The sequence below is a fragment of the Meles meles genome, chromosome 1, assembly GCF_922984935.1.
Source record: "Meles meles chromosome 1, mMelMel3.1 paternal haplotype, whole genome shotgun sequence".
NCBI lineage: Eukaryota > Metazoa > Chordata > Mammalia > Carnivora > Mustelidae > Meles > Meles meles.
Window position 1 is genome coordinate 197,766,756 of NC_060066.1, and position 15,954 is coordinate 197,782,709.

At 56.7% G+C, this 15,954-nt stretch overlaps 2 protein-coding genes across 4 annotated transcripts; both read right to left on the reverse strand.

The window, feature by feature from the left end:
• Positions 1-359: 359 nt before the first annotated feature.
• Positions 360-10,056, reverse strand: CNKSR1 (connector enhancer of kinase suppressor of Ras 1). Of its 3 annotated transcripts, none has more exons than XM_046021952.1 (21): positions 9,946-10,056; positions 7,688-7,845; positions 7,422-7,603; positions 6,746-6,830; positions 6,271-6,312; positions 6,083-6,187; positions 5,460-5,519; positions 5,281-5,349; positions 4,852-4,953; positions 4,700-4,770; positions 4,540-4,613; positions 4,295-4,401; positions 4,187-4,217; positions 3,651-3,823; positions 2,729-2,802; positions 2,497-2,568; positions 1,935-2,008; positions 1,719-1,780; positions 1,537-1,636; positions 1,272-1,453; positions 360-1,013 (listed from the first exon to the last, which is right to left on the reverse strand). In XM_046021952.1, the coding sequence occupies exons 1-21, from the start codon at positions 9,995-9,997 to the stop codon at positions 744-746; spliced, it is 2,145 nt and encodes a 714-aa protein (XP_045877908.1). In that variant the 5' UTR covers positions 9,998-10,056; the 3' UTR covers positions 360-743. The 3 variants fall into 3 exon arrangements, with proteins under 3 accessions (XP_045877908.1, XP_045877918.1, XP_045877926.1); XM_046021962.1 differs by lacking the exon at positions 9,946-10,056 and adding an exon at positions 8,862-9,918; XM_046021970.1 differs by lacking the exon at positions 360-1,013 and having other exon boundaries at positions 1,279-1,449.
• A 4,577-nt stretch (positions 10,057-14,633) lies between these two features.
• ZNF593 (zinc finger protein 593) lies at positions 14,634-15,584 on the reverse strand. The gene is made up of 3 exons (XM_046021996.1): positions 15,290-15,584; positions 15,009-15,071; positions 14,634-14,917 (listed from the first exon to the last, which is right to left on the reverse strand). The coding sequence occupies exons 1-3, from the start codon at positions 15,487-15,489 to the stop codon at positions 14,776-14,778; spliced, it is 405 nt and encodes a 134-aa protein (XP_045877952.1). The 5' UTR covers positions 15,490-15,584; the 3' UTR covers positions 14,634-14,775.
• Positions 15,585-15,954: the final 370 nt, after the last annotated feature.

Below are 15,954 nucleotides of genomic sequence, written 5' to 3' on the forward strand. Positions count from 1 at the left end.
ATGCCTCCACTGAGGATGGGGCAGGAGAGCAACCCTGGTCTCCGAAGTGCTTGGAAAAGATTCTTATGTGGAAGCGTTCACTCGTCATGGATCAGCAACACAGCATCTTGACAGGCACAGACTTCAGCTACAGGGCCCAGGCTGCTGGTCTTCATACATGGTGGCCTAGTTGCCAAGATGATCTAGTTACCAAGTTAGTTCCCAACCAACTACTAGTTACCAAGACTAACTAGTTACCAAGACTAGTTACACGCATACCCTCCTGATACTTTCCATCCTAGTTCCCTCCGGGAGCAGATTCAGCTTTCTAATATGAAGTCAAAGGCACATGTAGATTCATTTTAGATAAACTGATTTTATTTTGTTGAAGTGTTTGTGTAAAATGAGCACCTATACAAGACTGGTTTGGGGAAGGGAGAAGGGCAAGAGATGGAGGGGGACAGGTTTGTGCCCCCACAGGTGGGAGGATGAAGGGGGAGAGAATTTCAGCCCAGCTGCCACTCCTTCATTGGCAAGAGAGAGGATGGCATGGGGTGCACTTCACTTTGACCCACTCCAAGGGAGACAGGAGCAGAAATGGTGGACACGTGGGCAAAGGGGGGGCCTCTGAGGGTGACACACGGACTAGCACTTCTTCCAGCCCTGAACAGAAGCTGGGGATGCTCTGTCCTGGACATGTCAGGATTTGGGGGCTAAGGTGGTCCTCAAGGCCCAGAGGTCAGGAGCCAGGGTATGGACCAGGGTCAGAGGTCAGGAGGTCGGAGGTTGCTCTCTGGGGTCAGGGGACAGAGATGGGACTGCTCCTCGGAGTCAGAGGGCAGGGGGTGGGTAGACTGTTCTCTGGAGTCAGAGCTCGGGACTTGGGAGGGGCCCTCAGACTGCACCACTCCCCAGCCTCCCAGGCCCTCTGAGTAGAGCTCTTGGTTCTGCTCCTTCCACTGTCGGAACTTCTCTCCTGTCAGCTCCGGGTCACCGAGCACTTCCTCCAAGGCCTGCAGCTCCTGCAGCTTTGCCTGTGAAGAGAGTGGGGGGCTAAGGGGCCATGATCACGTAGGGAGAGGGGCCAGAGCCCAAGTCCAGAGCTCACTCTGGAGTCCAGGTTTAGAACCCAGCACCTGGCTCGGCCTAGCCCCGAACCTCACATTGAGAGGCTGGCTCCGGGAACCTAGAACGTGGCCCAGTCCACAGCTGAGCCCAGCACTCAGGGCCAGGAACCAGAACAGAAAGCCCAGAGCCCAGTCCCTCCCCATGCCCAGTGTCCTCCAGCTGACCTTGAGCGTGCTCTGTAGCGCACGCACGCGGTGCACTCGCTCATTGAGCTGGGGGTCTCGGTTGCGCCTCATGAAAGAGCTCCGCCACTGTTCGTGAGTGAAGGGCTGCAGCTGGCCCAGGAGGGACACGCCCCCCTGCCTCAGTCCCTGTACCATTCCCTCCAGGGCACCTTCACTGCTGTCTATGGGAGGCAGAAGCAGATGAGGATGTGCCCATCCCAGCTTCCTCCACCCTCCAGCTCAGCTCCGAACCCCAACGCAACACCTGATGGCGGGCCAAAGGAAGTCCGTGGGCTGCCCTGGGTGGGGGTGGCTGCAGGTGACGTGTCTCCATGGAGCGGACTCCACACTTGAGCTGGGCTGGGCTGTGGGCAGGGTATATGGAGAGGTGGGTATCATTCTGAGCCCTGTGGTCTGCTTTCCCCTCCCCACAAGTCTCCTACTCACCGAGGCTGAGCGGGACCCAGCCTCATCGTCAGGGTCTTCGGCTTCTGTCTCACTGTAGCAGTCTAGGGGGAACAGGAGCAGAGAGGGAGCCCACTTAGCTTCACAGGGTTTGGGGAGGCCAGGGAGCAGGCTAGAGTACTGGAGTTTCCAGCCCCCATTCTAGGAAAGAGAGGCTCATCTGAGACCTGGTGGGACCCACCCCTGTGAGATACCCACCTTCCTCTCGGGGCAGGGAGGCCTGGCCTGGAGACTGATACTTGGAAATGCAGGTAATGAGATGGCGTACCCACCTGTTGGGGGGTAGGGGGAAGAAACGGGTCTTGGAGTTTTCATCTACCATATGCCAGGGGATTTTCACCTGTATCATCACCTTTTTTTTTTTTTTTTTAAGATTTTATTTATTTGACAGACGGAGATCACAAGTAGGCAGAGAGGCAGGCAGAGAGAGGAGGAAGCAGGCTCCCTGCTGAGCAGAGAGCCTGATGCGGGGCTCAATCCCAGGACCCTGGGATCATGACCCGAGCTGAAGGCAGAGGCTTTAACCCACTGAACCACCCCGGTGTCCCTCACCTGTATCATCTTCTAACTTCATCTGCAGAGTACCTCTGAGAGGTAGGAACTCTTATTAACCCATTTTATAGACGAGGAAACCGAGGCTTGGAGAAGTGAGTGCTCTGACCAGCCACTATCAGACGGTGGGGCTCGGGATCCATGTTCCTGAGCCAGGCTCGAAAGCCCTCATGTGGGAGTGGGGGTGTAAGGGGCAGGTGACACTCACATACTCAGGTCCTCCAGGGTATCAGCAGCAAAAATGAAGGGTTTGTACACGTCATGCGTGAGCTGGAAAACACTGCCAGGGCGCATGCGGGGCCACACTCAGCCTGGTGGTGCCCATCCAGAACCCATGAGGCTGCCCCAGGAATCCCAGCTACCTGCTGCCCCCCACTGCCGCCGCCTCCTCTCTCCCTTTCTCGCCCCAGGCCCCCCTGTGTCACACTCTGGGACTTAACTATTTTTTCTTCTGATCCTGTCCACTTTCCAGACTGTAGTTGGAAACATTGATGAGGCCTTCAGCCTTCTCATCCTGGGGGGAAATCACAGAGGGAGGGTCAGCCTGCAGTCCCATTACCCTGGAGGCCCAGTAAGTCTGGGGGGGGGTGGGCAGGGAGGGCAGAGTGTGGTTCCTGGGCGCTCCAACCACAATCTCCCAGTGCCTAGAGCTCAGGGCAGGAATCTGGGGTGGGAGCAGGGGATGCAACCAAGGCGGGGCTCTTAAGCCAAGAAAGGGGAGCCAAAGGCAGCCAGGAAAACAGTCACAAGGGAGAAGACTGCTTATGCATTTGTTCTGTTATTAGATGAGCTTTGCAAACGCTCTGCTCCCTTCCTGGTTTATTTTTTCCTTTCCATCTGAATGACCCCCAGGCATTGATTTCCCAGGGGGCCTTCTCAGCACTTGAGGCTGGACTGGCCACCGCTGCTGGGCTCCTATCCATCCCTGAGCTTTTTCCCATCAGAGCATGCATTCCCCGAACTGTCCTTGGGTGTGCCTGTATCCCCCCCACTGCCAGCCCAGAGTAGCAGGGACTGTCCCCGTCTGCCTTATGTCTCTAGTATGCGGCCCAGAGTGGGGGACACAGCAGGCACCGGAATGCTCACAGAGTGAATAAACGGGACAGACGGAGGAACAGAAGAGGAAAGAAAGGCGGGCAGAGTGAACAGGACTCTCTACGCTGCCCATGATGCCTTTCTCAGCCTGCTTTCACACATGCATCTGTTCGTTTCTCTCCAAAGAGCGCTCTCATTTTACAGATAGGGCTTGGAGGGGGGGGTCTGTGGCCTGCCTGTGACCACAGACGGAGGGGCTGGAGGAATAAGGACAAGGACCGTGGCTCTGACTCCCCCACTGACCTGTGCATGGGGCGGGGGGCTCACCTGTGGCTGGCGGTACCAGTAGAGCGTGTGTCTCTTGAGCACAAACCAGCAGCGGCGCCAGCGCGGGCCCATGAAGCCACCGGGCACCTTGCGCAGCAGAAGCCAGCCGTCGCAGTCTGGCTGGCCCAGCTCCCGGCATGATACCCGCCGGCGACTCAGCCGTGTCGCCACGCCTGCAGGAGCATGGCCCGGCCCGGGTGATCAGGGGCTGGCAAGGCACCCCGGACACCCCCAACTCCCTCCCCCACTCCCCACACCAGCATTCCCAGCTGATCTTTCAGAACCCGCACTGTGCTTGAAGTGTTAAGGGTATCTCCCTGAGGTAGGGCTGACTCTTCCCGTTGGAGAGACAAGGAAATGAAGATCAGAGGAGGAGCCCACAGCCCAAAGTCACAGAGCTGGTGAGAGGCCCAGGCTGCTGAGGAGAGGCTGTGTGTGCAATGGGTGGGGGTGGGGAGTTGCGTCTTGCCAAACACTGGAAAGACTTCGAAGAGCTCCTGTCAGGGGACCCTCAGCCAGTCAAGTACGTCTCTTACCTTTTGATTTCTTCCGACCAGAAACAGGACTCTGAAAAGGCCCTAAGTGGTTAGAGAAGGGTCTGGGCCCAGAGCCACACACCCCTCCTTGCGGAGCTCTCCCCTTACCGTGTCAGGCTGTTCTGGGGCTTCCTGAGTCTCCGCTACCTCTGCTGGGTGTGTGACTACGGGTGCAGAGGGAACGGGCCGGGACTCAGGGTCAAGGGAGGTAGAGTCTGTCGGGAAAGAGGAGAGAGAGGAGGGTCCATGAGCCCAGCCTGGATCTCAGAGTCGGTGGGAGGGAGCAGGGTCAGAGCCAGGCATCCCACAAGACTTGCGGGGACATCTGCCACCTGCTGGGACTTTGCAACTACCTGTCCAGGTAGGGCTGGGTGCAGGACTTGGGTCTGAAGTCAGTTCAAAGGCAAAGACGTCTTCGGATGGGGCCCTGGGGAGAGCAAGGGGAGATGAGGTGAGCGAGCCCGTGGCACCCCAGCCCAGACCCAGACCCAGACCAGCGGCAGAGCCTGTTACCTGGGAGACAGTGGGGTGAAAGCCGGCAGAGGACTTGACAATGGTGCGGAGCCCGGGGTCTGAGGAGGGGTCTGGGGAACAACCAGAAATGGTGACGGAGCTGCTGACAGGGGTCTGAAAGCGGGACGGGAGCAGGCCTGGGGGACTGGTACCTGAGGAGGGGTCTTTGGCACGGGGACCTTCTTCAGCACCAAGCTGACCCCGGCTGGCTCCCGCAGCAGCTCCCTCAGCACGTTCTTATGGGGCCAGCCCACCTGGACAGGGCAGGGGGCAGGGCAGGGACCCTGGGCTGAGGCAGCGGCCCAGAAGGCTCCAGAGTAAGCCAACGGCCCTCAACCTCGCCCTCAGCCTCCTGCCACTCCTCCTCCAGGAGGCCTCCACCAGGCCCTTCACCTTGGCCCTGCCAAGGCCACTCTGGCTCATCTCACAGACAGCAGCTCCCACAAGCCTGGTATCCACAAGGGTCTGCATGAGTCCCCCCCCAACCCCCACCCGCCCTGGGTTTTCTCAGCAGCCCCTTCACTGCCCCCCAACCCCGTCCCCCCGCCCCGAACAGCCACATCCCTCTCCTCCTCACTCACCACCACCTGCTCATTGACCTGGACAATCTCGTCTCCGGGCAGGATCTGCAGCCGGGAGTCGGCAGCGACCTGGTATGTGGGGTGGGGCTCATGGGGTTCGCTCTCCACAGGCCTGAAGCAGGCTCAACTGGAGGGTAGGGCCTTCGGGCGGGCAGCTGAGAAGGGCGTAGGATTCTCACCTGGGGGCCCACGCGGGACACGAAGTGCAGGCAGTTACCGGTGGTATGGATTTCCAGGCCCTGCCCAAGCAGAGGCTGTAGTCACTGAGTGCTGGGGGGGCCAGGATTCTTCAGTGGGTAGAACTGGGGGGACAGCTGGCCCCAGGTAGGTGCTGCCCAACTTGCTGTGTGACTTTGGGCCTGTCACTTCTCTCTGGGCCCCTGCCTCCTCCTCTAAGAAGGGCCAGGAGGAGGCTGGGCTTGCTGACTAATGAGGTCTCAGATCCTCAGCAGCCCTCCGGAAGGGATCAGCAGGGCTGGGGCAGGACAGGGACAGGGCTGGGAGCTCTGGTGTTTTCAACCAGTTGAAGATTAAAGCAACAAAGTAAAGTCTGTGTCCTTTCCCCAGTCCCCTAACCTGCCACATCTGTGTCCTAGGGCTGGAATGTGTCCCCTGAGACCACACCAGCTAATGCCCCCCAGGACTGGAGAAAATACTTAATGACCTAAGACCCCAGTTAAGTCCTCTGGGCCTTTATCAGCTGCACAGAAGAGGGCTTCCAGCCATAACAGTACAGCATTCTGGGGGCTCCTAGAACCAGATTTCAGGGCCCAGACAAGGCTGCCGAGAGGTCAGCGCTCACCAAAGGGTCGTCCAGCTGCACGCGCTCCAGCAGGGCCCTCTGCTCCAGCAGCTCCTGGGGGCTGCAGCGCAGGATGTGGTGGCAGATCCCGGCCACGTGGCTGCACTGGGGGAGGGGGCATGGGAGGCTGAGCCTGAGTCCCATCCCACAGCCACCCCAACCCCCTGCTCAACAGAAGCCACACTCACAATCCTCAGGACTTTGCTCTCCCTCTCAGCCGCGGGACTGTCCTGGAAGCAGAGAGGGCAACAGCCTTCCCTGAGGCAGGGGCACTGCCTTTTCCCCCCCCTCCCCCGAGGGCAGGGTGGGCTTCCCTGTGGTCCCTCCCTGTGACCTGAATGCTGGTCTCCTCCCAGAATGACAAGGCCTCAGAGCTTTGGCTCCGGGGTCTCTCTCTGCTGATGCCAAGCCCCAGAAATCACCATGCATACCCTCCCCCACTCTACCCCCATCCCCGGAGTCAAACTTTCTGAGCCGCCCCTGCCAGCTAAAAGACCCCCGCCCCCATCGCCCCCTACCCCGTGGCCAGGCCTCCTTTCTTCCTGCCCCTGTCTCTTCCCAACCCCCACATGCGATCCTGTGCTGATTCACAGGTTATAAAAAGCTCTAGCCTGACTTGGTCTGTTACTTGCCTGGGCCAAGCCTGGCCCTTGGTTCTCCTACCTCCTGCAACGCCTCGCCCAGCTCCCCGCACAACTCCCCAATCTTCTGGCAGGCCGAGAAGTCATTTAAGTGGGAGAAGAGGTACCTGGCAGGGGGAAAGATGGTAAGGGCAGTGGTTAGGGCGCTGTGATGACCAGTCCGTCATGGAACCAACTACTCACCTGCCACACGGGAGGTGGGGGTCAGGGGGCTATCTGCTCTGACGGGTTTTGCTTGGGGTAAAGGAGCGAACTAACACATCGACAGAGCTTAGCACAGGACACATCTGTCAAGCACCTAGGATGTGCCTGGCCCTATTCCAAGCACTAGGGGGAGAGAGACCTTACACACATGATTCCATCAATAATGATATAACTCCAGGAGCTGTGAGATGTAGGGAGCTCTGAGAACCTACAACAGAAAGGCTTCCCAGAGGAGTGACATTTGAGCTGGAATCTGTGGGACCAGCAGCAGCGGCCGAGGGGAGTGGAGAAGCTCTCCATGCAGTGTCGGGACAGTTATGATTACAAGCTGGGGGGTGGATGGGAACCCAGGGGCCCCAGTGCCCCTGCACGGACCAAATAACCTCTTTGCCCGTCTCCACAACATCTGAACAACAGCCTGGCTCTATTCTCTCCTAGGCTGCGGAGGAGGACAAGGATGAGAAGGGTCCCCTCTCCAGTAGGGTTTTAGGTACCTGTTGAGCCAGAAAAGGAGGGTACGGGCCTCATGCACCAGCTCCACGGCTGCACTGAGGACATCAGCAGGGGGCTTGGCACAGCCTTCCAGGTGGCCCTGGACTAAGCTCTGGAAAGCATAGGTCCTCTGGAGCAACCCCTCTGTCAGGCTCTGAAGGTTCTCCGTCTGTAACCCAGAGCTCTGGGCCAGAAAAAAGGCAGGTTATCTCCTGGCAGCGGCCAGCCCCCCATTCACGGCCAGCGTGGCCACCATTCATTCACTCACCAGGGCCCGGAGCTGTTCCACCCCTTCTAAGATGAGCTCCTGGTGGCCAAGAGGCCACACAGTCAGGGCCTCCAGGCTGCGGGGACAGAGCTGGAGCAGGTACTTCCCGGGCAGCTCCCAGTCCTCAAAGCAGTAATCCTGCAGGGAGTCATCGAGGCCTGGAGGGAGGACAGGGCTGCCGTGGCCTCTCAGGCCACTTCTTCACTCCCACAAAGCCCCTTTCCCTCCCTCCTGTTCCTAACCACAATCCTGGGACTCAGGCTGGGTTCTGCCCATTTCACAGACGAGACTACTGAGAGAGTAACGTAACTGCTCTGTGCCTCAGCTGGGAAATGGCAGTAATATAAACACCTATTTTCTGATCCAGTGGTACCAAATGACAGGATGCATGTCAAGCGCTTGGCCCATTCCCTGGATCACGCTTGTGACATCCGCCATCGTATCATCAGCAGACTCTTTCCCCTGACCTACAAGGCCTTGTATGAGCAGGCCGCCACCTGCCTCTCCAGTCTCACCCCCTGGCACAGCCCCTCAAACTCAATACTTTAGATCCAGAGCATGAACTCCCTGGGGCTCCTGGAATGCTCTTTTGCCTCAGGGTCTTCGTATGTGCTATTTCTTCAGCCTGGGTGGTTCTAGCTCCTTTACCTGCCTTTTTAATATAACTCCCTCCAGGAAGCCTTCCCTAACTTCCCAGGGTGGGTCCGGGGCTCTCCTGCTCCCACTGCCCCTCAAGTTCTGGGCCATAAATAACTGTTCATCTTGAACTCTAGCCCATCCATGCCTGGCACAGGGTAGACAAGGCAGACCAAAAATAGGAATAATATCTATTAAAAGCTTATCAGGGGCTAGGCAAAATTTCAAGGGCGTTCTACATGTTAACACATTTGGTGCTCACTGAGTGTAGAAGGTAATGACTACTGTCATCCCCACTTTACAGGTGGGCAAACTGATACAAAGAGTAAGTAGCGGGGCGCCTGGGTGGCTCAGTGGGTTAAAGCCGCTGCCTTCGGCTCAGGTCATGATCCCAGGGTCCTGGGATGGAGCCCTGCATCGGGCTCTCTGCTCAGCAAGGAACCTGCTTCCCTTCCTCTCTCTGCCTGCCTCTCTGCCTACTTGTGATCTCTGTCAAATAAATAAAATCTTAAAAGAAAAAAGTAAGTAGCTTGCTCACCCTTTAAAGGAATTCCTTCCATTCCAAGTCAGGCTCCATCACCAGGGTGTGTGAGTGTCATTAATGTTTCTCCTTCATTCCCCGGGTGACATTAAGAACACTGGACTGCGAGTGCCCACACCTGTGACTCCAGGGCTACAGCCCCTGTATAGTCCCTCTGCCCTGTGCAGTGACCCTGCTGCGCTGCCTTCCTCCCCAAAGCTCCTACACTGAGCCACACAGGCTAGGCTCCTGCTATGATTGTCTCATTTTGTCTACCTCATGAGATCGTTGCAGACTGTCTCATCTTATGGATGGAGAAACTGAGACCTCTGGTCGCAGAGCTGATGAGCCGAGGGGAGGGGCCTGGAGCTGGGCCTGGGAGTCTGACTCCAGGCCTGAATCCCTGCTTTTCAAGGGCTGGTCGCCCTGAGCCCTGAGCCTGCCAGCAGCGTCCTCCATTCCCCTCCACTGCATTGCCAGCTTCCCTCCCAGGAAGGCTGTCAGGACTCCCCTCCCCTCCTCTCTCCTAACTGCAGTCTGTGCCATTTCCCACCCATCAGGGCTCACTGACGCTGGCCAGCACGTCCCCCCTGGAGGCCCCCAGGATGGGGCTGTGCCAACCCCTTCGGTCTGGCTGGGCCTTCTGTTTCTCTCACTGGGAACCTCAAGGTGGGGAGAAAGGAAAAGACAGGAGGACCGGGCCTATTCCAAAGCCCAAGGAAATCACTTCCTGGCTCAGTGCGTCAGTTTCCGCTTCTGAAAAATGGGTTTAAGAACAGCCCACTGAGCCCTGGGGCCGAGGGAAGATAAAGGAGATTAAGTGGGCGGGGGCGCGCTGGGGCCGCCTCTCTGTTTTCCTGACACAACCTCCGCCTCCCCGCCGCCACCCTGACCGCCACCGGCGTTGTTGGGGCGCCGGGAGACCCCTTCTGAGTTCTCGGGGCCCCCGGGGTCATGCCGCCGATCCTGCCTAGCACAGTACCGGGTAGCTGGCAGACGGTCTATTCATGACTTGTTGACTAACCGACAGACCTGACTCGTCCTTTTTTCCTTTCCCTCTCCCCTCTCAGCTCCCTTCAAGCCCGATTCTGCCCAGGCCCACCTCTCAGCCAAGATGCCACCTTCGCGGGGGTCCAGGTCGCCACTGGCTCCATAGCCGAGACCACCCGCTGGGATCTGCTCCAGCCGGGTCCAGCCCGCGCAGGAATTTCCGCTCCGGAGTCCGGCCTGGGGAGGGACCCGGGCCGGGTACGGGGCGGAGCCACCGGCACACCTGGGCCCAACTTGGACCGCCAGGTGAGGCGCTGCGACCGCCATTGGCCCGCCGCTGGCCCGCCTCCTACCCCGCCCTCCAGGCGTCCTCTGGCTGCTCCGCGGCCCGACCCGAGGCGGTGTCCCTGCTGTGAGACCCGAGGATCCCGCCCCAAACTGCACTTTGACCTTTAGGCTTCTCAAAAAAGAAAAAAAAGAAAGAAAAGAAAAAGAAAGGTGAGCAGGGAGTGCCGCAGAAAAGCACAGAGGTTAGGGAGCCAGAGCTCTGACTACAAATTTCAGCTCCGCAGCTTCTTAGCTGCCGAGCCTCAGTTTGTCTGCCAAATGGGCTGCTGTGCATAGTACCTGCGTTACCAGCTCTAAAACTTTTCGGAATAGGGTTTCTTTTTTTTTTTAAGATTTTATTTATTTGACAGACAGAGATCACAAGCAGGCAGAGAGAGAGAGAGAGAGAGAGAGAGAAGGAAGCAGGCTCCCTGCCGAGCAGAGACCGACCTGGGGCTCGATCCCAGGACCCTGGGACCATGGCCCGAGCTGAAGGCAGAGGCTTTAACCCACTGAGCCACCCAGGAATAGGGGCTTTTAGTTCCCCGCTTTTTTGGCACACAGACCTTTCTGGTACACTAATGAAAGCTACGGACCCTTTCTCAGAATAGTGTTTTTGGAAGCATTTAAAAATTGCTGAAGTTTACAAGGAAGAGAATTATAATCAAAATATATTTAAAACACAAATTTATAGGACACCTGGGTGGCTCAGTCAGTCAAGCGTCTGCCTTTCACTCAGGTCGTGATCCCAGGGTCCTGGAATCCAATCCCACATCAGGCTCCTTACTCAGTGGGGAGCCTGCTTCTCCCTCTGCCTGCTGCTCCCCTGTTTGTGCTCTCCCTCTCTCTGGCAAATATATGCAATCTTAAAACAAGACACAAATTTATGACTGGGGTGCTTGGCTGGCTCAGTCAATACAGTGTACAACTCTTCATCTCAGGGTTGTGAGTTCGAGCCCCATGTTCGTTGGGTGTAGAAATTACTTAAAAAAATAAAATCTTAGGGGTGTCTAGGTGGCTCAGTGGGTTAAGGCCTCTGTCTTTGGCTCAGGGTCCTGGGATTGAGCCCAGAGTTGGGCTCTCTGCTCAGTGGGGAGCCTGCTTCCCCCTCTCTCTCTCTGCCTGCCTCTCTGCCTACTTGTAATCTCTGTCAAATAAATAAATAAAATCTTAAAAAAAAATCTTAAAAAAAATCACACCCAAAATTTATGATATAGTAATGTGTTTATTAGCATTAAATAAGACTCTTAAATTTTCCTTTTCTAACGATATCAGTCTGTTGTTCACCTAGAAGAACACTCCGCTGTGGGGTGGCCTTTGATTCACCTTTTTGTACGCATTTATCAGTTAACAACTAAACACAGGGAATGCAAGAGCGTAGTGGGAAAGCCTGGGTCACCAGTGCGAGAACGTGTAGATCCACCATTTGGTCACGGATCCTCTGCTAGGCCACAGCTGCCCAATCAACAGTGGCTATGTAGCAGGAGTGTCTGAAAGAGTGTGATTTAGTAGTGGGCTAATAACTATCACGATTTTGAAACAGTCATGAGCATATATAATGTTGAGACTGTTGAACAACTGTATTTTGATATGAAAGTATCTGTGATTTCAATACGTGACAAAGACACAGATACTACTGATATGTTAATCCATATAGAAGGAAGTGGTAAATTTTGGTTATAGGTTAGCGAAAAATGTAACATTTTTCCCATCCAAATTTATGGGGCCCCTGAATTCTGAATCCCAGTTAAGACCCCTTCTCTTAGGACAAGTCTGAAACATACTGTTTAGAACTGTCACCATCCTCACCATCATCATCATCATCATCATCCCATGCCAGGAGACTCCCCCGACTTCGTAATCAGACAGAATCAGTTCCATCTGCTGTGTGACTGAGACTAACCTCAATACCTCTCTGAACCGGTTTCTCCCCATCTAAAACACGGACATCTACACCTTAGCACAGTGAAGATTTGCTCAAAGTACTTTGATATCTGTCACATAGGATACACATGAGTTATTATTGCTTTGATTTTGTGGAGAGGGGCTTGGCCCTCGGACTGTGTCACTCTGGAATCCCTACCAGTGCCCCAATGCCTTCAAAGCCTGTCATGATCTTGCCCTAAAATCCAAATTCTGCACTTGGCCTATGTTTGGCTCTTATGGTGTGTTTCAGTTGTCATCACTGAAAAATTTCACATACAAATCCAGGTCCCTGGACCTTGGCCAGCTCTGCTGACCCCTTCCCACCTTCACATGGGGCATCAAACATGAATGCAGACTGTTGTCTGTATCTTTCAAGGTCCCCGCAGGTCCCTGCAGGCCTTGCTCCCTCACTGGTGACCCAGGTGGCTCCAAATGTGCAACACAGCCCTCACCCCTGGCTTCCTCCTTTGCCTGATGCCTCCTTACACCCTGCGTAGCACGTGTCCCTCCATCACTCCTCCATGCTGCACCCCCCTTTCACACTTTCACCTCTTCCTTCAACAGCCTTCCTGTGGCACTCTGGGGAATCCCAATAAACACAGACCTGGTCTCCACCATCCTGATTTCGTCAAACACCTTCTCTGAGCCAGCCAGCCCCTGCCCTCCCTGAACACGCAATCCTGCAGGGGAGAAACAGACAGGAACTCACCGCTCATACTCAATTGCTCCCCTGAAAGGCCTGGGGGCCTCACATCCACAACCTTGCCTTTATTTTGTGCACCTGGTAGGGCTCCGCAGGTAAGGGTAGAGTAAATGGTAGTAGTTTTATGAGTTTGTAAGAGTTACTTCTACACATTTGCTGTAAAACATTCAAAGGTTAACAGTAGGGCATTCTCTCTCTCTTCCATTCCCAAGTGGGGACCACTGTCAAAGTTTCCATTCTCTACATAGGCAGATACGCCGCATGCTATTTTTTTCATTTTAGGAGATAGTCAATACCAAATAAAATAATATACGTGCACTGCTTAGAATACTGCCTGACACGGTTGGCCACTGGTTTTTAGCATGCCGTGGACAGCTTTTTAATCAGTATATACTGATCTCCTTTTATTACTGTCCCCAAGCCAAGAATAGGAAAGTCCCTGTAGGAACTTCATCTTGGAGAAAGAAGTGGTATGTGCCTTTCCCCAAGGTAGGGGCCATTGATCCAACAGAAACCAAGTGAAAAGGCCTACCAATGTTTGGGAGGATAGGAAGTTAATAAGGCACTCTGCTCCTCCTTTGCTGAGGACTGACTGGTGACATCCAACCATCCGAGGGGTAGGGAAAGAGCCGGAACCAGGGCTGGGGAGACCCTCCCAGTACCTGGTCCAGGTCTAAGACTCCTGGGCGCTGCCAGGCAAGGCCTCTCCTGCCTACCCAGCCTGGCCTCCCTGGCAAGTGGGGGAGGTGCTGCTCAGGCCTGATGCTGATCTCTCTTGACAGCTGTTCCTGAGGCTGGCAGGATGGGCAGGAGGGGGAAGGGACAGATTTAAAGGTTCAGCTGCCCCGCCCCCTGCCAGACCTGGGAGAGCAAACACTGGTGAGCATCCTCTGAGGCATGGCTCTCACGCATATAGGAAGTCAGAAACCTCTATGCCCTGATTTCCGCTCCTGGGTATCACCAACACCGCTACTCCTCATTCCCGCTTCCACCTCACAGGCCGCCAGGGAGACCAGTGGCATCCACCATGAGATTCCGACGCCTGACCCCCGGCTACTTCCGGGTACTACAGGTAAGTACCTCTCGCTGATGGCTTCGGCCACCGACCCCCCGCTTTTCCGCTACCATAGCTGCACTGACACCCCCAACAGCAGGCTGTCACGTTTCCTGCCGCCTGAGCAGCCAGGGCCCAGATGGGCAGTGAAGCGAGAGGGATTGGGATGGAATCTCCCTGGGGCAGCAATGGCATACGTATCTCCTTCACCCAGCCGTACCTTCTCCGCTCCTTCCCACCCTCTACCTTCCCGGAAGTCTCAACTGACCCACCCCTCAGATGGAGCCTCTGTGTATCTCCAGATGCAGATAGCTGGGGAGCTGAAAGCAGAGCCCCGAAGTCCGCTGGCTGGGGTTGTGGCTACACTGCTGGCTGTCCTGGGACTGGGTGGCTCCTGCTATGCTGTCTGGAAGATGGTGGGGCAGCGGCGGCCGCCACAGGCCTGAGGATCAAGTAGGCGGCCCCTTACCTGGGTCCTGGGGGAGGTGACTCAGCGGGGGCTGCAATCTCGGGAGCCCATTTCTTTTCTATGCGCCAGTCCCTGCTCTCATGGGAGCAGGGCAGCATAAATCTGATCCTTCCTCTCCCCTTCACTGACCTGGGTTCCACTTTGGGTCTCCAGCTCAGATGCAGGACCCCCGAGGGAAGACAAGGCTGTAGGTTCCAAGGCTGGACCAAGTAGGGAACAGACACCCTAGGCCCTGTAAACAAAAGTAGCAGAAACACCCGCCCCTCCACCCAGGGCAGGAGCTGGGGGGAGTGGCCTGGAGGTTAGAGTCAGAGGCAAATCTTCTCTAACCAGTTCTTTTATTGGAGGTGAGGCCATCCACTCCCCAAGCCCAGGGCCAAAAGAGGTTGGCACAGTCTCTCGCAGCCTAGCCCTTGCCCCGCTGTCCATGGGCAGCTCCCGTGACTTGCATCCTCAGGTGATGTCAGGGATTTGTGTCCATCTCAGGGACCTCAGTGGATACTTCCGTGGGCACTGCCAGCCGCTGGGGGGTCATGTAAGAGCCCATTCCCGCTGCCCTTTCGGCCTCTTCCTGACTGTAGGGCTCCACGCTCAGCTGCTTTAGCCTGGGAGAAAGAAGAATGAGAGTTGGGAGCTGACCAGACGCAAGCCCTGTCTGCCCAGACGTTCATCAGTCCTCTCCTTACCCCTTCATACCTTTTCTTGTGGTCTTTGGATCGGAAGTGGGTCTTCAGGGTGGCGGAATCGATGAAGTATCTCCTGTAGGGATGGGAGGTGGGTAAGAAGAGTGAGGTGAGGCCTCTCAGGTACGCCTGTCTCCCTGAACCTAGCTATTCCTGACACTTGGCAGCGAACCTGAAGGGATGGGAAACCAGGAGACCCACGGGTCCCACGAGAGTCCCGGGGCCCGGACCTCACGCCCCCGTCCCGCCCCGCCTACCCTTCTCCTCCCCAGGCCAGGCCGGGGCGGGACTCACGCGCAGGCCAGACAGCGATGCAGGCCGCCCCCTGGCAGGTCGGGGTCAGGCTCAGGGCCCGGGTCTGGCCGAGACCGTGCGGGAACCTGGGGCCGCAGCTCGCGGTGAATCTCATCCAGGTCCGGCCGCCGCCGCTTCGCCTTCATCTGGCGGGCCAGGGAGTGGGCTCGGTGCGCACCCGTCCGGCGGGAGCGACCCATGGCCGGTGACAGAGGGGCCAGGACGCCCAGAGACGGGCCGGGCGCACACGTGTGGGAGCTTCCGGACTGTGGGATGACGTTACGTGACGCCCGGGGGCAGAGCCGGCTGCTCCAGACCGCCTCAGATGACGTCACTGCGCAGTTGGAGTCTTGAGCGCCCCCACGCGGCCGTCGACGTCAGTGACGGAGCGCGGGGCGGGGCCCAGAAGCGGCTTCATCCGCCCCCGGCGAGGCTATTGCTAGGGAGCGGCTGGGTGGTGCGTGTCCCCGGGGGATTCCGATCCCTGCCCTCCCGTCCTGCCTGGCCCAGCGTATCTCTGCGTCATACCCGGGCACTATCACCCCTTGCTTGTTCCCAGATCTTAGACTCTGCGGTCAGTCGGGAGAGGGAAAATGCTTCGCGCATCTCTGGAAGGCGCTGAAAAATGTCCGTGATGTGAATAAATGAATTAATGAGTAAGAGTG